Below are 24351 nucleotides of genomic sequence, written 5' to 3' on the forward strand. Positions count from 1 at the left end.
CCGTAAGTTATTAGCCGAAATTTATAGATTTGTCGGATTTGATTTTTTAGACTGTTAGGCCACGTTCTGACCGTTCGCATTGGAAGAAAATCTTTCTGATAGTCCGTAGGCTTTCTAGGCAATTGATAGAGTTGGTTATTTGAAATGGACGTCAGGTCTGGGCCCCATCCAGTTTGGCTTCGTTAAGTCGCTTTGAGCGCTCCATATAGAAATAGTTAATCTGATCGGTAGGTCACTTCCCCAATAATCACAACATCAGTCATTCATTCCTCCCTTGGGCCTTGACATATGAGATATGTCTAATGTGTGACATGTCTCATGCATGTCGAGATAGGATAAATTGCTCGTACCGTGTTGAACAATTCAATGGTTTATACCCAGTGGCCATCCACATCACATCCCTGTGTGAATATAATCAAGATAACAACATTTCGCAAGGAAATCTGCTAGCTTGTTCCTCTGTCGTGCTCATTCTGTTTAATGGCATCAATCTGGATTGTGCCATTGTATTGGAAAACCATTGTATTTGGTTGGTCGACAGGATGTCGTTAGCTGCAAGATTTAAAATTCCGAACATCAAATAGTTGAAGAATTTTAATGTCAGGAATGGCCGGGTTTGTTCTTGCATCTTGACCTCATGAAAATGATGGCTTCTGAAGGACCACATGAAACTTTCAATGCAGAAAGAGAAAAGGATACGCGCGCGGTAGGTGGATAATTAAGCTATGGCTTCCATATTCTAGATTGATGTCATATGCAAGCTACCATGCACCATAAATATGAACAACAATAGCACCTGGCATATGTAATCCACTGGTGTTCATGAGGAGAGGAGAACATTGGTGGATATATCGCCATGATCTTGACAAAGAAAATTGTCTGGAGTAGAGAGGTGTGCAATTTCATGTGTAGATAGGTTAAAATAGATGAAAGAATGTAGTCGTGTGCAAATTCAGAGATTTCTTTTAAAAGCTTTATATTATATGAAAATAGGACTGATGCCGATAGTGATTAATGCCTAAACGTCACTCATTCTAATTTCTTTTTTATTTTTTTTGAGAGGTAGGTATCCTTCGATATCTAATTTAAGCTATGATACTTTAACTACTGATGGCGATCCAAGGACGCACTAATTAGACGGTGTCTTGCATTGAGATGTTGGTAAAAGAACAAGACCACTTCCTGAGCCTTTGGAATCGTTTTTTTCATTTGCATGTTTGGATGTGTGTGCATATACTAATATTTAGGCTTTTGTAGGGATAGTCTTATGTTATACAGATTCTACAATGCACATGGGCTGCTCCACGTATCAAACAATAGATTGGTCAAATTACGCCAAGGAGCCAATCTTATTATTGTTGACTAAGCCTAAGCCATGTGGATTTATAGCTGTTAGTTGAGGAAACCTGACAATATAATTCTACATTCTTTTTTTTTTTCGATTAAAGAGGGAACTTGTGAGCCCCGTTTATTTTATTAATAACTAAGAGTACTAACAATTTACATTCAAGAACATCCCACCCAAAAACGAGTTTTTAGGTGACAAATTTGGAAGCATACTACTGTTACATAAGGGAGTGTCCCGCCTGTTGACAGGAGGTGAATGACCCCAGCAAAGTAGAACTACTCGTAGCAGCGATAATGATGAAGTCGACACTAGGAGACCTTCTCCTGCCAAACTTCTTACCTAGCGACTATAACTACTTAGAACTACAACTGAAGAAGAGATGTTTAGTCATAGGTGAAGCTGAATATAATTCTACATTCATTTATCTTATACTGAAGCTTCCACCATTGCCTCTTGTTGTGGATGTTGGTCTTAATGTCATACAACATAGATCTTTATGTTTTCATGTTGCAGTTCTTTTTCAGTCCGTCCTCCAATTGGTTGGCAACTTGGTATCTCAGCCTTCCTAATTCACCCCCGCTTTTTTTTATGCCTCAAAAAAATTAACTTTTTAAAGTAAAAGATAGTCTTCCATGGGGATATTCATCCAGTGATGGCATCTCACTTTAGGTTTCACTCATCTGCTTTCCTTCTTGGCTAACCAAGCCTAATTGATGGAGTACAGGACTACAAGCCAATTTGGCTAGGACAAGACTGCCTAGCCCAGCATTGCATGGGTATTATATCCAGAACTGCAGGTCTTGACCAAAGTTCTAGCATGCCCAATTGCCCACTAAAGTTTGCTTCTATATATTCCCTTCTCCGTGTTGTTGCTTTAGAAGCATGTGATTCTGCGGATCAATATAGTATTAGAAAGAAAAGGTTGCATAAGTTCTTAGAGATGTTAGTTGAAGAATTTTTTTTTCCTAAGAAAAAACCCTCTCCATGCAGCATCTTAGATTTCATCATGAGTTCCCCTCCAAAAAAAAAAAAAAAAAAAAAGAAGGTCAATAAATGAAATCCTTGTCTCCCCTATAAGCCTTTAAGAGGTAGGAGAACCATCGCTTTACTTCCTTGTCTGATCAGTTGGATGGACCCAATGAAGTAATGCTCTTTTTTAAGTTTCTAGCGTGTTTCCAACTATAGCCACATAAATGCTTCCTTGACACACAATTTGTGATCGGTCACCAGTGTCGTGAAACCAAAAACATCGGCAATTGCACCATAATGTAACGTGGATCATAAAAACTTTATTTTTTGGTGTGGCTCGTCTTTGGTGAGCAAAATGGAGTTTAAGGAATTAAAGTCAGACAAGTGGACCAAACGAAGGGGAAGCCAACCAGAAAATAGGTATGCAAGAGGTGCCCAATCCAACGAGTTCGCTGGTCCATTAATTGATCCGTTCCCACATGACCTTTAGTCTTAGGGGGGGGCAAAAAAACCAAATAATAATAATAAAAGAAATACTAAAACATCAAGAAATCTCCAAACAAAAAGTTATGTAATTTATATATGTATTTTTCTAATCATTGCATTACTAATATATAGTCTTGGTTGCACTCATTGTATGTGAGATAGGGCATACAAGGGACCTAAGAAATTAGAAGATAGCAAATATTGGAACTCCCGTTTGGTATTGCTTTGTTTTTGAAAGAAAATTCATTTTCAAAAGCCGACGTAGAAAGAAGTACTAGATCCGACAACTAGCATAATGAAACTTTTTTGATATAATGTAGGACAGGAGGCAAAATAGAAGCAAGCATTAGTAGAAACTTGGTGCAAATGTTATCACACCAATCTTCGCATGATTCACTAATTTGTAAACCAACATAAAAACAGCAACGACTAAATAGATCCTTAGTCATTCATTTTTTTTTTTCCTCTTTCAATATTAATGTGTGTACATTATTTTTTCCTGATAACTTCTTTGATATAATGTAGGACATGCATATGTAGATATTTTATATTATAAGATGTCCAGCTTCACATGCCCTGACTCACCTATTTTAAAAGAGAGTGCGTGTGTGGTAGATGTTGCATCACTTCTTGACTCATACACGAATGCAGTAGAAGAGTTAAAGCATTATTTATGTAACTTTTTTTTTTTTTTGTGTGAAACTAGTTACCACAATACTACTCAAAGAACATTTGGACAATGTTCAAAAAGCAAAGGGATAATAAAGGGCAATTTAATTGACTTGCACGGTCCGCCCTTTGTTGTACCCTAGGAGGAACCCACCCAAGTAACATTCCAGACCACCCGCAAGTACCTTTTTGGTGAACGATTAAACACAGCGTGCAATGTCTTTATTTACCCAAAGAAAAAGGGGAAGACACTATTATGTTAAACTCACCATTTCGGTTAAGCAGCTGAAGAAAAAATGAGCATTATCGATCTCCAAATCGCTCCTGTGGTATTTTCTTTAGTTAGACAACTACCGTATCCTGTTGATCCTTTGGCTGCTTTATAAACCATGCCACCTAGACTTCAATGTGATCAAATCTTTTGGAACTACCTCACAGATAATTGAACACATAAATCTCCACTTAGGAGACCTATATTTTTTTTAGGTCAACTCGGCTATGAGTGGTTGGCATGTGTCCAATAGACTTTGATGTGGTGGTTGGTGTTGCAACGCCGATAAGCTCTCGAGCTAACAAAAAAAATGGGTCCACCAGACGGATGGCTTACGACACCTGGCTTCACCACCAGCTCGGTATCCTCCAATGGATCATTGGCCATTAAGAAGTAGGTTGATGTGGGCCATCTTCCATACCCAAGGATTCAGTCAGAAATAGGGGCCAACTCAAATCTGAAATTGGCTGAGGTCTTGCAGCCACTCTTTCTAGACTCCATATATAGGGTGCATCGCCACCAGCGTAATTTTCTCATAAACCGAGTGTTTTCTTCAATCAAATCCTGTTATATACGCTACATACTTGCTCTTGCTTTCTCATAGAAGTTGAGGAGGAAAAAAAATGAATTTGAAGACCTTCTCCAAGTCCTTGATCCTCTTCTACCGGTACCTCTTAAGGAGACATAGAAGTGCCCATGCAACCCAAGTAAAATTTTGTAGGTACCCTTCCCAAGAGAGGCTATCTAGCGAAGTTCTGGTATGTGATGTGGAAGGAGGGCTCTTGAGGTCTTCCTCCACCTTCCCGTACTTCATGCTTGTGGCCTTGGAAGGAGGGGGGTTCCTAAGGGGTCTTCTACTCTTGCTTCTATGCCCTTTGGTCTGTCTTGTTAGCCATGAATTGGGGCTTAGGCTCATGGTCATGGTGGCCTTTTGTGGGCTAAGGAAGGATGGTTTTAGGGTAGGGAGGGCTGTGTTACCCAAGTTCTTCTTGGAGGATGTGGGGTTGGAAGGTTTTGAGGCCTTGGGGAGGGGAGGGAAGAGGATATGCGTTAGTAGCATGCCGAGGGTGATGGTGGAAGCGTTCTTGAAGGAGTATTTGGAGGTGGAGGTGGTCTTGGGGAGGGAGTTGAAGGAGTTTGGTGGCTATTACACTGGGTTGATGGAAGAGGAGGGTGAGGCCTGGGAGGGCACAGATTCGAAGGAATTATTTGGAGGAGAGGGAGAGATGAAAGCAGGTGTTATTGGTTTTGGAAGCTATCTCAACTCTCATCATCACAGATTGTTCTCCCGTTGCAAGGTTTCTCTCTCTCTCTCTCTCTCTCTCTCTCTCTCTGTGTGTGTGTGTGTGTGTGTGTGTGTGTGTGTATGTGTATGTATGTATGTGCGTGTACATGTATGTGTATGTACGTATGTGAGTGTGTAGCAGAAGCACCACTAATCATTTTAGAGAAGTCACAAATTATTCATGTCAAACACATGGAAGAGCAGCTCTATAGGGGTGAAGGGTGCAACCAGTAAGCTATAGCTATGTTCGCCGAGATCTACAGCTAGCACATGTATAGTCACATAGAGGATAACAAAATTATTGCATAATTTAATGCGCACATGCATACGTATGAGTCATGCGTGCATACATACATGTGTAGTTTTATAAAAAATATGAATAACGAGGGGAAAAGCATTTTTTTTTTTTCCCCCCCTGAAAAATGAATAAGTCATGCATAAGCATAACCATTGAAAAACACATACTTAGATCCATGATAGAAAGCATATATGACCAAATTTTGAGCAGTCTTAAAATTATTGCCCAAGCCAGCCCAATAGTGTACCATTCCTGGCTTTAATTTTTATAAAGCGAAAAAAAAAAAAAATTGAATCCCACAAGAGTATGCAATTGCTACACTCACATTAGGGTGTCGACAAATATCAGTCAACTTATTTTATGGTATTTTGACATATTAGTCCCTCTTTCTCATTAAAAGATCAAAGCAGTCTTTTTTTTTTTTCCTACAAAAGGCAACTAAGTTATGAAACTTTTTTATAACTAGGACAAAGTAGTCCATCTTGTCCAATTAGTCGCACTCCCTTGATATTTTTATATTAATGACAAATATGATTTTTTAATCTTTTATGTTATAACAACATTTCTTTAGCGATCCACATCTCCACTTTCCTTATTTAAGATTGTGACAGTAATATAATATATGAAAAAAAGGATTAGGTTGGTGATTTTTTGATAAGTGATATTCTGAATATTTGACAAATGATATTCTGAGTGTTTCGTATTATTTATTATAATTTAATAAAAATGATCAGGTTGGTGATTTTTTAACAAGTGACATTTTCAGTATTTGAAAAGTAACATTTTGAGTATTTAATATTATTTATTATAATTTAATAAAAAAATTTATATTAACCATTAAAAGAAAGAATTATTTATTAATCATTTTTAATATTAGATCAATTAATTAGTTTCAATTATTATTCTGTTTAGTTTTAACAAAATATATAATATTTCTTTCGTATATTCTCCTCTTTTTTTGTTATCCCGTACATCATACGGGTTTTAATATCTAGTTTTATAGAAAACTTAGATCCAAAACATATTTAGGAAGAAGGAAAAAGAGGATTAGGTCCGACTTTGGCAGAGAAAGGAGGACAAAAATGTCAAAATCCCTCGTTTTATTTACAACAACGGATGTTGATGGTTGTTACTCTTTCTTAAAATTACCGCTACATCTTCAAGCACGCAAGTAGGTAATTTCATGCGGTTCCTTCATCGTTCTAGGAACGTAGCACCTTACTATTTTTCCCAAAACATGCTAGCTACACATCGTTATTTTCCTGAACATAAGGCTTCACCTACTGCATTCTAACCTTTCCCATCATGTATAGTAATAAATAGATTATAAAAAGGTATACTTCCCCAGCCCATTAACAACCCTATATCCAAGATTTTTCTAAAATATTAATGAATGGTGTAGCCCTTAGGCACGCACTAATGAACAATCACTTGTACTGATCTAGTTATTTTAGTGATCCCTCACACGCGCGCGCGCGCGTGCGCACACACATACATACACACTAGACTTGTCATGGATGTTTGCCATTCCTTGCAGGAGGTATACTTGGTCAGCGAAGCTGAAAAGAGAAGATGGCATCCCCTCCCAAGATCAGCATACCCCAAGCCACTAATCTTCCATGATGGCAGGATAGCCTTCAGGCCAACCCCAACCTCCACACTCTGCATGTTCCTATGGCTTCCCCTTGGCGTCCCTCTCGCCATCTCCCGAACCGTCACCTTCATCTTTCTCCCCTTCACCATCTCCACTCCCATCCTTGCCTTCGTGGGCTTGTACTGCAGGCCCACCTCCTCCTCCTCCTCCTCCTCCCCACCTCAAAAGCTCCAGAATTCTCGAAAATCTCATGGTCAGCTCTACGTCTGCAACCACCGCACCCTCCTCGACCCCCTTTACATCTCGGGCACGCTCAAACGCCATGTCACCGCCACCACCTACAGCATCAGCCGCGTCTCGGAGTTCCTCTCTCCGATCAAAACCATTAGGCTGACGAGGAACCGAGAGGCCGACAAGAAGAGGATGGAGTCGGTGCTCCAAGAAGGAGGAGACCTTGTGGTGTGCCCCGAAGGGACGACGTGCCGGGAGCCGTATCTCCTCCGCTTCAGCCCGCTGTTCGCCGAGCTAATCAGCCAAGAGGTGGTGCCGGTTGCGTTGAAGGTGCACGTCCACATGTTCTACGGCACGACGGCGAGCGGCTTCAAGGGTTTGGATCCGCTCTTTTTTCTGATGAATCCATACCCATGGTATGATATGGTGTTCATGGAGAAGGTATCCACTAGTTCTATCGATGGGAAAGAGTGCAGTAGCCGTGAGGTGGCTAACAACGTTCAGGAGAAGATGGGGAAGGTGTTGGGATTTGAGTGCACAGCACTGACAAGAAGGGATAAGTATTTGATGCTTGCAGGTAATGAAGGGATAATTGATAGAGGAACAAAAGGGAGCTGATTTGAGATCATGGATGGATGCAGTGGGTCCTTCCTTTCACAAAAGATAGGGGAGAGACACTCTAACTAATTAAGCTCAGGTGTAGAAAAGATACTGGCATGGGAAGTGCTTGTGAATCTTACGACACCTTCAGTTTCTCTTTATCTTGCTTCTTGGCTTGTAATGCTATGAGTTTTTCTTTTTTTTCTTTTTTCGTTTATTTGGACTGAAGTAATTGTTCAATACCATGAGGACACGAGAGAGGAAGGACTAAGATTAGAATGTCACCTGGTGGTATGTTACATAACTTGTACAGAAGTGTTCATCCTAATAAATGTAGGTGGTTGAAATACATGGTATATTTCTCGTTCATACAGCCTATCCTCAATCCGTGAATGTATTTATGCATGTATATATGTCTATATATATTATTAATTATAGAGAAATTCTTTGTACACCATCTTAGATGGAGAAAAAAATGTACCGCTTTCATTGGATAGGGCAAGTAGCGCAATTAATAAGAACATAGGCATTTAATACAATTCAATTTTTTTCTCGATTTTTTTCCGACCAAAATATTATTTTTCAATTTTTACTCTATTTTGTGCAGCTAGGAATTAAAGTCATAAATAATAACAGGACATCATAGAAATATTATAACACATCCTATTACAATCCTACGATATCTTGTTGCATCCTATAGATAATTATCGAGATGTTATAAAAAGCTAATAGAATATTATAATGACATCTTGCCATGATCTTATGATATACTATTACATCATATAGACAATTATCGAGATATCAAAAAAAATTAACAGAACGTCATAATAATTTTGTGACATGCTGTTGCAATCTAATGATATCCATTATATCTTATAGATAATTTATCATGATGTCATAAAAAATTAATAGGACATTATAATAATATTATGACATCTTGTTGCATCTTATAAACAATAATCAGAATATTATAAAAACTAATAGGATGTTATAATAACATTATGACATCTTTATTGCAATCTTATTACATCATATTGCATCCTATAGATAATTATCAAGATATCATAAAAAGCTAGCAGGGCGTTATAATATTATTATGATGTCCTATTACAATCTTATGATATCCTATTACATCTTATAGATAATTATCGGGATATCATGGACATCATAATAATATTATGACATCCTGTTGCATTCTATAAAAAGACAGCATGAGGTCATAACATTAAAGAAATATTTTGTTCAAAAAAATTTAAAAAAAAATAAATTGCATTAAATATTTATCTTTTTATTAATTATATTACGTGATATAATTTAATAAAATGTAGACAAAGAATTACTCTTAATTATTATAATAGCTCAAGATGGATTGTTGCTGAGCCCAATAATTCACAAACCCACAACTTGATCTGAAATTGTACGGCCTATTTCGCACGTTGCTGTACAAATATAAATGAGGTTACCCATAGGGAAATTGTGGGTAAAAATTGAATAAGAAAGAGAATTTGGTTCCATGTATAATTAGTACATACAAAACAACAATCAATCTTATAGCGTCATTAAGAGAATGAAGGGGGAAAACCCACCAGTAACAATGGTAAGGACAATAAAAAACTGACTCAAATGCAGCCAGTAAGTTAGGAGCTCCAAGATGCACGACATTGCCATGAAATTATAGAGCATTATTGTTTTTATATATCTGACGGTGGTCTAGGGATTAACATCCATATGGCTGAGATATTCCCCACTTGCCAGATGGAAAGCCATTGTTGCTGTAGAGCCTCCAAGTTAGACCACTCGCACAATCTCAGCGGAACTAGGACTTCACTAGTATATCTACAGATCAAGAGAGTGGATTATCCTTTAACTCATGCTCAAGGAAGCCTGCGGCAGGAAAAGCAAGCCGGGGAATTTTGTTTCTTAGTGAGAGATTGACCGGCCAATATAGCATTATTACCATACAATGATTCGAGTTGATCGCCTGTAATATGTTTTCTGTAGCTGCATGCGGCAAATATATTGCAAGATGGGCGAGCATATGTTAACCTTATAGAACGAGCTAGCATAAGTTCCCAATTCCAACGGTGCAGATCCAGCATCGCCCAGCTTTTCATATTTCAATGAGTGAAATGTTCAGTAAAATAGTCTATTTAATGATTTTGCACTCTGCGTCATACATATGGATAATTCTATATATTTTGTGACCATAGAAAACATGGAAAAATTTTGTTATTATCTTGGAGAACAAAAATTTTCTGTTGAAATCTTAATATCAAACTGTACCTTTTATTATCAAAAGAAAAAACAAAAATCTAGAATGCAAGGCTTAATGTACGGAAGTTTCTATCAGAAGCTGGTAAAATTACAGCATCTGATTTGTTTGACCTAAAACAATCTTGGTAACATGCAATGCACAGCTGAATCAAGATATTCACAATGTTAGATAATTTTATTTTTTCATGTCTGGATCATACTTCGATATTCATGCAAAAATTAAAATCATAAATAAATCATATCTTGTGCCATCGTCTTGCCAATACGATGATCACGTAGCGCGTAGAGCGTCTGATATTCCTTCGCGGATGGCTGATCTTCTCTCTCCTCATCCTCCTCCTTTATGTGGACGATCGATGGGAATCATTCACCCTCCTAAGAGTTGGAGAAAAGGGACCGGGCTACCTCTATTTATAGCTGCACTTGTTTTGTCCCATCAAAAGACCTAATCCTAATTAGAGTTAAACTTTTCGGTCTAAGTCTTATCAAGAATAGGACTCTTTAATTAATTGAGCTCACGGTAATTGATTCAGGACATGTAGCTGATCCAAAGAGTTAAACTTGACTAAGTGATAATTAAATCATATTAGGAGTCAAATCCAATATTCTCCTACTTGGCCTGTATTATCATTTAAAATTAACTCTTTGATTTTTCAAAAATATTTTATTTTGAAAAAATAAAATATTTTAATTTTTAAAACAATAGTCCTGTATCAAAATTTTGAAATTGATCCAATGAGTGTGCACTCATTTTTAAAATTTGCCCAATTATCTATTCCTTGAAAGATCCTTTATACTTTGATTAAGTAAAAACCATTAATACAGATCATGGCGGTTATATATCTCAATTGGCATACTCCCTTCCATGTATTATGATATCAATAATTCTCACTTAATCCAATCTTATATAATGAAATACATAGGCTATCAAAATCATAATGCCTATGATAATGGTCCCACTGTTATGTCGTATGACTGATACTTCTGTTTACTTTAATTTTGATAAAAAGCAACGATAATATATACAAACAATAATTAAATAGAAGCAATAGCAGTCATCAAATCATTAAGAGATCTCAAAATAAGTATCTATTACAAATTAAACATTCAAATGACAAATGTCCATAACTTTTACATACTCTTTAAAAATTTTGGACACTAAATCCTTCATCAAAGAGTCAGCTATCATACAAGTAGTACCAATAAAATCAATAGACACCTGATGACTATTAATTCTCTCATTTATAGTAAGATACTTAACATCAATGTACTTGTTTGCATTGGTTATCTTGCTACTATTAGAGAAAGAAACTGCAGTAAAATTGTCATAATAAATTCTTAGTAGCTTGAAAATAAAATCTATAACTTTGAGCCCTGAGATAAATTTTCTCAACCATAGAGCATGTGAGGAAGCATCGTAGCAGCTTATATATTCAGCTTCCATAGTAGAGCAGGCAATAATGCACCATTTTGCGCTCCTCCATGAAATCACTCTACCAACCAACAGAAAGATATAACCTAATGTGGATTTTCTAATATCGAGACAATCAGCATAATCTATATCTGAATAATCGATCACCTCCAATTGATCAATCATCCTGTAAGCGAACATATAGTCTTTAGTCTCCTGAAGATAGAACATCACCTTCTTAGCAGCTTTTCAGTTGTCTATATCTAGATCACTCTGATATCTACTAAGCATTTTCAAAGCAAAACTAATATCAGTATAAGTACATACTTGAGCATATATCAGACTACCCACTGCAAATGCATGTGGTATATATATCTTTTATCTGACTCAATCTCATTTTTGAGATACTGAAATTTACTAAATTTATCATCCTTAACAATTGACACTTCATTTGATGAACAGTTTGACATTCTAAATCTTTCTAAGATCTTAGTAATATAATTTCTCTGAGATAAACTAAGTAACCTCTTATTGATGGATTTTTGTACCAAGAACATAAGAAGTGTCTTTCATATCTTTCATGTCAAAATGTTTAAAAATTTTTTTTGAGTTTCATGCAAGAGACCCAAATCACTGCTGGCTAGTAAGATATCATTCACATATAGAACTAAAAATATAAACTTACTCTTACTCATCAAATATATACATTGATCAGCAATATTTTTCTTAAATCCGAAAAAAGCGATGATATGATTAATCTTTAAATATCATTGTCTGAAAATTTGTTTAAGACCATATATGGATTTCTTTAATTTATATACTAGCCTTTTATTTTTTTATAGTAAAACCCTTCAGACTATTCCATATATATCTCTTCCTTTAAATCTCCATTCAAGAATGCAGTCTTGACATCCATTTGATATTGCTCTAAATCAAAATAAGCTACTAATATCATAATAATTTTGAATGAATCTTTTCCAAAAATAGGAGAAAAAATTTCATGATAATCAATGCCTTTTTTTTTGAATGAATCCTTTTGCTACAAGTCTAGCCTTATATCTTTCGATATCATTTTTGGAATCTCGTTTGGTCTTAAAAATCTATTTACAATCTACAGACTTAAATCCTTCAGGCAATTCGATAAATTTTCTGACTTGATTTTTAATCATAGATTGCATATCATTTTTCATGGCATCTAATCAAAATTCAGAATCATTGCTATTCATGTCATCCTTAAATGAGACTGGATCTTCTTTCATCCCAACATCATAATCACATTCTTGTAAGTAAATAACATAATCATCTGAAATAGCCGATCTTTTAATTCAAGTAGATCTCCGTAATATTATAATTCAATATCATTATTGTGATTATTTTCAATTAGATCAAATTCATTGACAGTCTATTCAGAAACTGGTGTATCAATCACCTGTTGATGTTCTATAATTTCATGTTGAACAAGTTCATGTGGAATATCTCTAAGTATTACTGTAATAGAAAAAGATTTTCTTATTTTTTGTAACACTGCATTATGCGGTTCACCACTTCCACTATTTTCACCATCCTCAATGAACCTAGCAGTTTTAATTTTAACAATTCTAGTGGTATGTGGTAGACAATAAAATCTAAAACCCTTTGATCTTTTTGGATACCCAATAAAATAACAACTAACAGTTCTGGGATTCAATTTTTTTTCTTGTGGGCTATATAGTCGAGCTTCTGTAGGATAATTCCAAACATGTAAATATCCTAAACTTGACTTTCTATTCATCTATAACTCAAAAGGAGTTTTAGGAATGGCCTTATTAGGTACCTGGCTTAGGATATACATAACGATTTTCAAAGCTTCTCCCCACAAATTTAAAGGTAATAAGAGATTATCAATCATACTCCTCATCATATCCATCATGATACGATTATGTCTTCCAGCTACATCATTTTATTAAAAATTTTTTGACATAATATACTATGCTACAATGTCATGCTGTTCGAAGATTTGACAAAAGGTTCAAGATTACAGACAGATTCATCATATCTACCGTAGTATTCACCATCCTTATTAGATCTCACAACCTTAATTTTTTTGTCCAATTGATTTTCTACTTCAATTTTGTACACCTTATAGGCTTCCAAAGCTTCAGACTTTTCATGCAATAGGAAAACAACCATAACGTGAGAAATCATCAATAAAGGTGATTAAATATTTTTGCCCTCCAAAACAAGATGTAAAATAGCCATAAATATTGATATGTATCAATTCTAAGAGTCTTTGACTTCTAGTAACATACCTTTTATGATTTTTAATTTATTTTTTTTAATGTAATCGATGCACATACCAAAATCACTAAAATCTAAATTTGGTAAAATTCCTTTCTTAACCAATCTATTCATCTTTTCTTTTGATATGTGATCTAATCGCCTATGCCACAATATTGAAAAACTCTCATTTACATTACCATGTTTTATTCCGACATTGACATCCAAAATAAGTAAAGATTGTTCAAAAGAAGAATCCAAATTCAATTTATATAATCCATTGCATAATGTTCCAGTACCAACCAAAATAAAATTTTTTATTAATTTAAAATTTGAATTTATAAAAATAAATAAATAATCTTCTAAATCAAGTTTTGATAAAAAAATTAAATTTCTAGATACTGAAAGAACATAAAAGACATCATGTAGATCTAATTGAAATTCGGTATCTCTAATAAGTCTGTAGATTCCTACTGAAATGATTTTGGACTTCATCCGAATTTCTATAAAGATCCACTGCTCTTTATTTGGCTTTTGGCTTAGAAGGAATCCTTACAACGAATTAAAAACATGAATTGCAACGCCAAAATTAATCCACTAGGTATTAGAAGGAACATCAATGAAATTAGTTTCAAAACAAATAAGTGATAAGGAAATACCTTTTTTTTCAAACCATTTTCTTCTTTTCTCACAATCTTTCTTCATATATTCCTCCTTGTCATAGAAGAAACATTTCAATTTATGAGAACTTTTCTTTGGTCGATTATTGGATCCTTTATTTTCTTTCTTCGTCTTCTTTTTTTTAGGATGCTCCTATGAAACCACATGAACAACTGAGACCCTTTTCTGTTTGGATCTCTCTTCCTCTTGCATACACTAGGAGATCAGTTCATTTGTTGACGATAATTTTTTGTGTGTATTGTAGTAAATCTTAAATTAGATAAACTGGAATGGAAGAGAATTGTGAACAAATTGGACAAGAAAGTGTTCAGATACCGTCATACCCAAATCATTCAATTTTTCAGCTATATCACATATTTCTATAATATGCTTTTGCGCTCCTGAAAATCTATCATATTTTATAGAGATTAACTTGTTCATTAGGATACTAGCTAAGGCTTTACTTGATCTGGAACTATTGTTCTATGGAGGAAAGGTACTTAGAGGCTAATTCGTTATCAAGAACAGATCTTCTAATATCTCTCGCTATGAAACTCTTAATAATCATGAGAGACAATCTATTAGAATGTTCTCACTTTTCACATAATTCCTTATGATCAGGAGAACTAGTGGGGGTAAGTGGATCAAGCTGAGACTTACAAAGGGTCAAATCTAAGTCTAGGCATCCTAAAACAATGAGAAATTATTTGTGCCATTCAAGATAATTTGATCCATTCAGTGTGAAAATGTTAAATAGATACGATGAGAGTGAAGCAGGGGTTTGAGTAAAAAAACATGCTCATAATTACAATCATGATATAGATTCCATAATACAATTCTGCTAATAACACTTATTATATAACTATAAAACATCTTTGAGTAAGAATCATAGCATACAATAAATGTCGCAACTAATTTAATCATAAATTTAAACATAATAAACCTTGTCAAAATATGTATCACATAAATCATAACCAACAATAATATGAAATATGTAAGCAAGAACAATAATTATAGATGTACACATAATTTATGTTTCCAATCATATTAGTTGTACTTTCAGTGGTTAACTAATATGATTACAAAAATCTAAGGTTATTCCTACCTTTGGATGTAGAACTCCTCGTTTTTATGCAATTCAAGTTAGTCAACTTTTTACTATTAATTTTGTATCCGATTACAGCCACTTTTGGGTTAATTATAACAAACACACCTTTATGCAATTTCAAATCTATAATGAAAGAAAAAAATATTAGCCCTCAAAGCCTCAGCTATCCAAGATTCATAGAGTGCTTCGAACCCTTTGAAACTATGCGAAAACACACTTGAATAATGTAATAGTGATCAAAATTATCAAATAAATAATTTATAAATTATTTAAATATTTGATATTATGAAAAATTGAATCAATATATTTTTTAAGCCATCATGAGTCCAACGGTTTAAAAATCGCTTAAATCGGATGTAAAACGAAAAAGATCCAACCATTTTACCAAAAACCTTCATATTAAAGGACTCAACCGTAAATAACAGAAAGTAAAGGGAGTTTTCTGTAAAACTATGATGTCCTTTTTGTAATTTACCATTAGTCAGGGGGTTTTATGCAAAATGGTTTAAAATAATCTTAGATTAACGGGTTTGGGTCTGATCCAAAACCTTAATGGATCAAAACCCGAAACCCGAAATCCATTTGCCTTAATGGGTTTGGACCTTTATGGGTTTGGATCTGGATCTGTTAGGATCCGAACCCGAAACCCTTTTCTTCCTCTTCCCGTTGCTCCCGATCAAAGCTCCAAACCTCCATGGCCACCGCATGGGCGGTCGAGCCTCCCCATGCATCGGACGGACAGTCGAACGGCTGCCCCTTGCTACTGCAGACGTCGGAGAAGGCTGCAGTCCCCCTTCTTGATGCGATCGGCCAGCGCATCCTGTAGCTGGAGCTGCTGTTCAAGCGGTCAATCCAAAACTGCGTGCGGTGGTGCTGCCACCGCCGCTGTCGTCTCATTTCTCTGCTGCTGTGTCCCGCCACCGTTGCCAGCATGGCAGCGACCTTGGCCACCGCCCCATTCGTCGGATGGCGCGGGTGGGTCTCCGCGGTGGTCCCAAACATTTTTTTTTTGTTTTTAAGAAATTAAGAAACCTTAATTTAATTTACTAAGCTTTAGTTAATTTCGAAAAATATAAAATCTTGATTTTTAATTTTTCAAAAATTATGAGAGAATTTATTTGATTTTTTTTTACATGAACATGAAGCATGAAACCATACTGTGATACCACATGTTAGATAGTTTTATTCTTTTATGCTTGAATCGTACTTCGATATTCATGCAAAAATCAAAATCATAAATAAATCATATCTTGTGCTATTGTCTCGTCAATATGATGATCACGTAGCCCACAGAATGTTTAGCCTTCCTTCGCGAGCGGTTAGTCTTCTCTCTCCTCACACTCCTCTTTTATATGAACGATTAATGGGAATTGTTCACCCTTCTGAGAGTTGGAGAAAAGGGACCAAGCCATCTCAATTTATATTTGCACTTATCTTGTCCCATCAAAAAAATTGATCCTAATTAGAGTTGAACTTTTCAGTCTAAGTCTTATCAGAAATAGAACTCTTTAATTAATTGGGTTCACTGTAATTGATGCAGAACATGTGGCTGATCCAAAGAGTTAAATTTGACTTAAGTGATAATTAGATCATATTATGGGTCAAGTCCATGCACAATGGCAGAGAGTTACCTTCCAGGGCGAAGATGTAGATATAGAAAATTAAGGATGTACCATAGGACAATGCTGAGAACATCTCAGAAAAAAAGAACAAGACAACTCATTTTCATTAGTTTGTTGAAGCATTTATGATAGAGGATGACACCTTGATGCGGACAAAGCGCTTCTAGGTTCATCTGTGTTTTTTCACTCAAGAAAATTTGCCTGTTGTTTGCATCGCACTGTGATGATGCTATTTTCTATACGTATTGTTCACAACTTGTCCGTCCTCCATGAAATTTCTTAAAACTCCAAATATGGGATAATCTGGAAGCACCAAGTTTTCAGTTTTTCCATAAAAAAAAAAGATAGAAAAGAAAAAATAATTTAGTATGATTCAATGTTGTAGTTGTAGAGCTGCCAACAGAGTTTCGGATAAATTGCTAAAGAACTTCATTTTCCCTGGTGATGAAATTGTTAAGTTCCTTAAGATATAGCTTAATTAAACTAAGGAATGTTTGATTGCTGGGCATAGCGGGTGTAGCACGCACCGATCTATTATCCTTCCACTGTTAAGAGGAGGAGGAAATCGCTGCTCTGTGAAGCCAACCTGACGCGGTGCCCTCCGCTTTAGCATTTGACTCGGGCCTTCGCTCGAATCGGATGGCTTACCACCTAACAGAACCCACCATTCCACCATCCGCATGCCCCTGCTCAGGTTACAAGCCAGCGCTACAAGCCAACCATGTTATACCCAGCTTTTAAATTTCTCATAACATTCTCGTAATTTATGAAATTCTAATATAACGGATGTTTCTGAGTGAGTGTAAAAGGCCATAATGTTAAGGACTTGAATCAATTGGAAAGATATTTACAAAAGAAAGAAGCTCAAAAAAGAATTGGAAGCAAGATTCTTAAACGGGGAAGGAAAAAGTTGCAGCTAGGAAGGATCCATTAATTCTTGTAAAAAAGTATCACCGGCCGTTTATCTCGTTCTCATATACCCAAATGCATATATATATTTTTAAATTAATTCATCCATGTATTTCTCAATTATCATCTCATTCGTTTATCTTGTGTTGCTGAGTGTTTTCCTTTCTAGTGTTTGCTTTAACCAATCCATCATGCAAGCATCAAATACCACTTCTCCTAGACATCAAGCATGGTGCATTCAAACCCCAGACCCTCCCCATAGGCTGCTTCGGTTATGCTTCAGTCAGAAGTGGTCCATGAGAGACTTATGGTTGCAAATAAATTCTTTGTGGGAAGAGTAGGGAGGGAAGGCTATCAATTGGGGCCTTCAATCCTCTAGTCCTACCACTGGTCCAGTGGAGTCCAAAGTTGGTTTGGAGTTCCAGTCTGACAGTTTTGCGACCACACGGAGTTTCCTTCCTGTACCATCATGAAACATCAATAGGTCTTGAGTACTTTTCCATTGGCAGGGGATGCCAACTCCTCTTGTCATCTTCACTTACCGTGTTGACCTAATTAAATAAAACATATTCAACATTTGTTACTCAGATTATATACATCTAAATATGACAATGCATAATAAATGGAGTACAACAAAATAAATTCATACCTAAAAATGTGATTTACTTAAAAATTAAAAAAAAAAAATCAACGACTCTTTAGAATCGCCTACTTATGCTCCAAGAGGACAAATAAAAAAAAAGATTAGCTCGACAAAGTATGTGCTCCAATTTATGGTTCAAGACATTCAAATAAGTTGAGTTCCAACCATCATGTTTTATCAATTATAATCTAGAACTTATTTCCAAACATTTACCATTGACAGTCCATGTCATGTAGGTACCAGACCTTTTAAACGCATGATTACTTATAGGTTCTTAATATATTGTAAATCGTCATAAATAGTATGGATCCATAATATTAGACACCCGTGATTGGTTTTGCATCAGTGCAATAAATGCTTCGATGTACATTTTGTCGGGCGGGGAGAGAGAGTTAATCATTCACTTCGCATACAATTAGAGAGATTTATTTGCATGATTTCTCCCACTTGCTTCTCTCCTTCAATCAGCTCCTTTAGGCTAAACTCTCATTTACCTTGTTCTCCTCCATGTAGCCGGTATAGGATCAAATTAACACCGTCAATTCCCTTGCAAAGACCAATTCCACCTCCATATACTCCTTCAAGAACATTTTCACCTTCCTCCCTCCTTCCAAATCTCACACTTCCAATCAAATTAATGTCCTCTCACAGGAACTTTGGTAACACAATTCTCGCTACCAAGAACACTTTTCCTTGGCCCACAAAAGCAAACCATGATCATGATCCTTACCCCCAAGTTATGACCTATGCAAAATATTAAAGTATAAAAAAGTAAGAGCACAAGGGCTCTCAAGAGTCCACCCCTTCAAAAACCATCAAAATGAAGGATGGCTAGTAAGATATTATCCACATATTGAACTAAAAATATAAACTTACTCCCACTCACCTTCAAGTATATGTCACGCCCCAAACCCAACACCCGGATCGGATACGTGATGGCCGCACACTCCTTAGAGCAAGCTCTAAAGAATATGCAAGGTCAAATTAAATCATTACAACCTTATCAACCATAATAATTTATTTCAACAATAATTCATAAAATCTTGCATAATTATAATTTAAATTTCTTCAATTCTCTGATCAGATACTATGATACTTTTATCTATCCTTCTGCTCACCCGTAAATCCAGGCCATAGCCAATCATAAGCATCCTGTAACTCTGAGAAGAAAAGAAAGATGAAGGGGTGTGAGCTTTACAGCCTAGTAAGAATTCTCATATCACACCAAATTAATAATATAATCTGAAAATAAAGATAAGCAATAACACATAAAAGTCGATATTCACTGTCCAGAAAACTGCAAACATTTATAGATTATCTGTTTTATCAAAAAAGATGCATCATCATATGTTAAATAAGTGAAATAATTTTTATTCAATGATTGTTTCATGTCTTATCTTTCTATTTTCTTCTATTATCACATCATCTTTAATCTTTTCTTTTTGGCTTTAGCTTTAGCTTTGGCTTTGGCTTTGGCTTTGGACTACCAGGATCATGCAACGATCTTTTATTCGGATCGATTTCTGTGATCTTCCTCGGATCGAAATATTCATGATCTTTCTCGGATCAAAGTGGCCATGATCTTTCTCGGATCAAATCATTCATGATCTTTCTCGGATCAAATTCTTCATGATCTTTCTCGGATCATATTCTTTCACATATAAGCCTGTGGGGGCTGTCCCAGGCATAAACTCCTAGCAGGCTATTCCACATGACAAGGCCAGTTCAAACCATATTTCTCTTTCTTCTCATTTTTATGAAATTAAAATATTTGACTTCATTAAACAATTCAAATTTTGCAATGTAATAAATATGTCATACCCATATAATCATGCCATCAATCGCTGATACATATGTATTGATATAACATACTCATGTTCAAAATCACATAAATAGATAACAGTGTCTCAGATATAACAAATTCATTGATCTCAAATCCAACGATACAAAATCAATGAGATAAAATCAACGATAAAATAACATATATAATGATGATCATGTACAGAGATTCTTATCTTTACCGGTGACTGACCCAAGTACAGAAATCAATGTTCTTCTTTAATTTATAAATTTTTTTAACAAAATATTCCACTCGATATCATATGCAGACAATCATCTCTTCATGATCCTGATCAATATAAAAATCATATATGAAAAAAATTACCGATAATCGATCCTAATAACACAGATCGAGGACCTCTCTTAGGATTAACCAAAATTAGGACTTGTTTATGTATCAGGATCCTTCACTGACCTATAAGACTTTTAGAGAGAGAAAATCCATGAAGAGAGAGAAAATTTTTAGAGAGAGAAAGTGGAGAGAGAATCTTGAGAGAGAAATTGGAGAGAGAAGGTAGAGAGAGGAGAGAGAGAAAATTTTTCTCTCTTCTTCTTCTTCTTATTTTATTTTATTTTTATTTTTCTCTTTCTCTTTTTCTTTTTTTTTTCTTTTTCCTTTTTCTTTTCTTTTTCTTTTCTTTTCTTTTCTTTTTTTCTTCTTCCTTCTTCTTTTCTTTTCTTCCCACAGCCTCCCTTGGCTGAAACAGGGGAAGACTGTGAGGTCCCCCCCCTCGATGGCTCAGGCTCCGACGGCTTGGCTAGAGATCCGACAACGACGGTCGACCATGTGAAGCCGGTCGGCGATGGGGTTCGACCGGTGGGTTTTTTTTTTTCAAAAAACAGGAAATCTTCTTTGAAATTTATTTCCAGCAAAATCGATGGCTGGTGGTGAGGTCTGGGGTTGTGAGAAGATGAGCAAGAGAGAGAAAAGGAAGGATTGGGACCTTACCTTGGTTTCGATGGCCAAAATCAGCTCCGGCGGCCTTTCTCTTCCGATCAACGCTCACGGTGCCTCCCTTGAGAAAATTCCACAATTCCTCAAATTTCTTCGAAAATTTTTGTTGAAAGATCCCAAGGAAGGATGGGGAGTCTTTTATAGAGGAGGTTTTCTACCCTAGTCGGACTCCTCGAGTCTGATTTCACCGAAAACGGGAAGGAAGAAGACTCCGAATCGGAGTCTTCCTCCTCCTCTGTTATTTTTTTTTTAAATCTGAGTTATTACATTCTCCCCTCCTTAAAATAATTTCATCCTCAAAATTAGGTTATGTCGTTCGAGATACCTATTTCAAAGTATACATTCTTCATGTCATTCTCAAGCTTACGATAATGTCATATATATTATTTATTTCTCATGATCTTGTTATAACAAAAATTATTTGAAATCTCAAACTCATCCCTTCTTATTGATTTTTCAACTTTTTGAAGAACTGTAATATTTTGGACTTGTATTAATATACTACCATTATTTGTCTAATATATTTCACTCAAAATTCATAATTATCTCAGACTACCCTTGATAGAAAAATAAATAAAGGTCAAACATCGGATACTCTTCACAATCATCGATTTTTTTTTTCTCTTGACCTTCCAACAAATTTTATATGTAAACTCTCATCTTAAGAAAACCTCAATCTTCTATATCAGTCCAAGTAATAATATTAATTTTTTTTTAAAAAAAAATATGAGATCTATGTCAGGACATTCTAAGTTTGAACTAATATCAGAACTATCTAGTTGTTAATAAACTTGAGATATCTAAAATTTCTTGACATTATCTACAATAAAATAACCTACTAACAAAAATTATCCGTCTATGATCAGATTAAAATTATTCTTTATTTACAACTAATGTATTCCATAATATCTTCGGAATCAAAGAATTAATATTTCTAATCAATTTAAACCACCATGCTTTTGCTGCGTACTCTGATTTTAATTCATCAAATTATATAAGTCTATTAAAGATAAAAATATTCTTATATGTTAGATCAATCCAGGATAGATCCAACCTTCAAATTTCATATAAAACTTAGGGCAAAATTTAAGTTTCTTTATCTTTACTACCTTTGGGTATAGCATATAAAAATTAAATCTTGATCCACTTCTTATATTTGAAATTATTGCATAAGTTTCATCACTCTTCAAGAATCCAACATGTCTAGAATCAATTGGAGTTAACCTTAGATTTACCTTACAATCATTCAGATAATTTTTAAATCAATCTTCCTTTTTAAAAGAATTAATTCTAACTTGACGAACTAAAAGAACTCAAGCCAACATCCTTATGAGTAGAATCAACTTGATTATTTCTTATAGAGCTCCCTTCATCACAACCCTTAATATTAATCAATAAATCCATACAAAATCTTGTCCCTTGTATAAGTCATTCAAAATTTATCACTAGCAATATATCTTAGTTCAATTAAAAAAAATCCAAACTTTAACTTGAATAATTAATACACTTCACCATCACAAGAAAAATTAAAATATAATCCAAAGATAGTAATACGAATTATTAAAGATTTCATCATAACCTATATATCATGCTCTGATAAAATCAATTTTCTTCTTTAATTTAACAACAATATCAAAATACTTTTGATCCACTTAGAAAAATAAATTTTTGACTTAAAATTCAATGCAACTTGAAAGATCAAAGAATCATATTCAGAATATGATATTTTGAGTAACCAAAGATTTTACCAAAATGTGTATCTCATATTCTCATAATAAAATTTAAGTATATTTTTTATCTAAGATTGAGTTTCATATATGATCCTCTTATAGGTTCAATGCTCAAAAATATTTTTCTCTCATATGATAAAATTTTTTCTTAGACCATACCCTAATTAATTTTCTTTTGATAAGTCCAAAAATTTGTAATGCTCAAATAATTAATATCAAAATCAAAAAAAAATTATCATGATCTCCATCCATATAAGTTTAGCATTTCAAAATTATCGAGTATACTCAACATAACATATCAATACCTCTCACTTCCTTCTAAGATCAACTCTTCTTATGTTCAGGCCACCCTACTAATTGAAATCCAAGATATAACTCGTCAATTATATTATAAATATCATATGCCACTTATGCATAAATTTTATCTTAATATCTATTGATTCAAAATCTAAATATTAAATCTTCTCTTTTATATCTATCATGTTCCTCATGATCATATCCTAAGTTCAAATATCACTAAAATTATAATTCTGAATAATTATAACCTTAAACTCAAATACCACTTAAATCATATTTTTTAGTGATCATAACCTAAACTCTAATATCATTTATCATACCTTTAATGATCATAATCTTAAACTCTAATATTATCAATCATACTCTATTGATTATAATCTCAAAGTTTTGATATCACTTATATGACAATCCCTAGTGACCTTAAACTTAGGCTCTAGTACTATTCTGTCATATCCTGATCACTTGTATCATTATCTCCAAATAAACGTAACCTAAGCTCTAAGCTCAGATGCCACTCTGTCACATCCTACTGATCTTATATAAAATTTTAATATCTCTTCATAATCTCTGGTGATCTTAAACCTGAGCTATGATATCATTCTATCAAATCCTAATCACTTATATCATAATCCCCAATGATCATAACCTAAACTCTATTATTACTCTATAATATTTAAATCACTTATATTATAATCCTTAATGATCATAACCTGAGCTCTGATACCATTCAGTCATGCCCCGAACCCAACATCCGGGTCGGATACGTGATGGCCGCACACTCCTTAGAGCAAGCCCTAAAGAATATGCAAGGTCAAATTAAATCATTACAACCTTATCAACCATAATAATTTATTTCAACAATAATTCATAAAACCTTGCATAATTACAATTTAAAT

At 34.8% G+C, this 24351-nt stretch overlaps 1 protein-coding gene across 1 annotated transcript; it reads left to right on the forward strand.

Annotated features, from left to right (window-relative positions):
* The first annotated feature begins 4289 nt into the window (after positions 1–4289).
* On the forward strand, positions 4290–8100 carry LOC105039962 (probable glycerol-3-phosphate acyltransferase 3). Its single transcript, XM_010916301.3, has 2 exons — positions 4290–5041; positions 6864–8100. The coding sequence occupies exons 1-2, from the start codon at positions 4367–4369 to the stop codon at positions 7767–7769; spliced, it is 1581 nt and encodes a 526-aa protein (XP_010914603.1). The 5' UTR covers positions 4290–4366; the 3' UTR covers positions 7770–8100.
* Positions 8101–24351: the final 16251 nt, after the last annotated feature.

The sequence above is a fragment of the Elaeis guineensis genome, chromosome 1, assembly GCF_000442705.2.
Source record: "Elaeis guineensis isolate ETL-2024a chromosome 1, EG11, whole genome shotgun sequence".
In the NCBI taxonomy this organism is placed as follows: Eukaryota; Viridiplantae; Streptophyta; class Magnoliopsida; order Arecales; family Arecaceae; genus Elaeis; species Elaeis guineensis.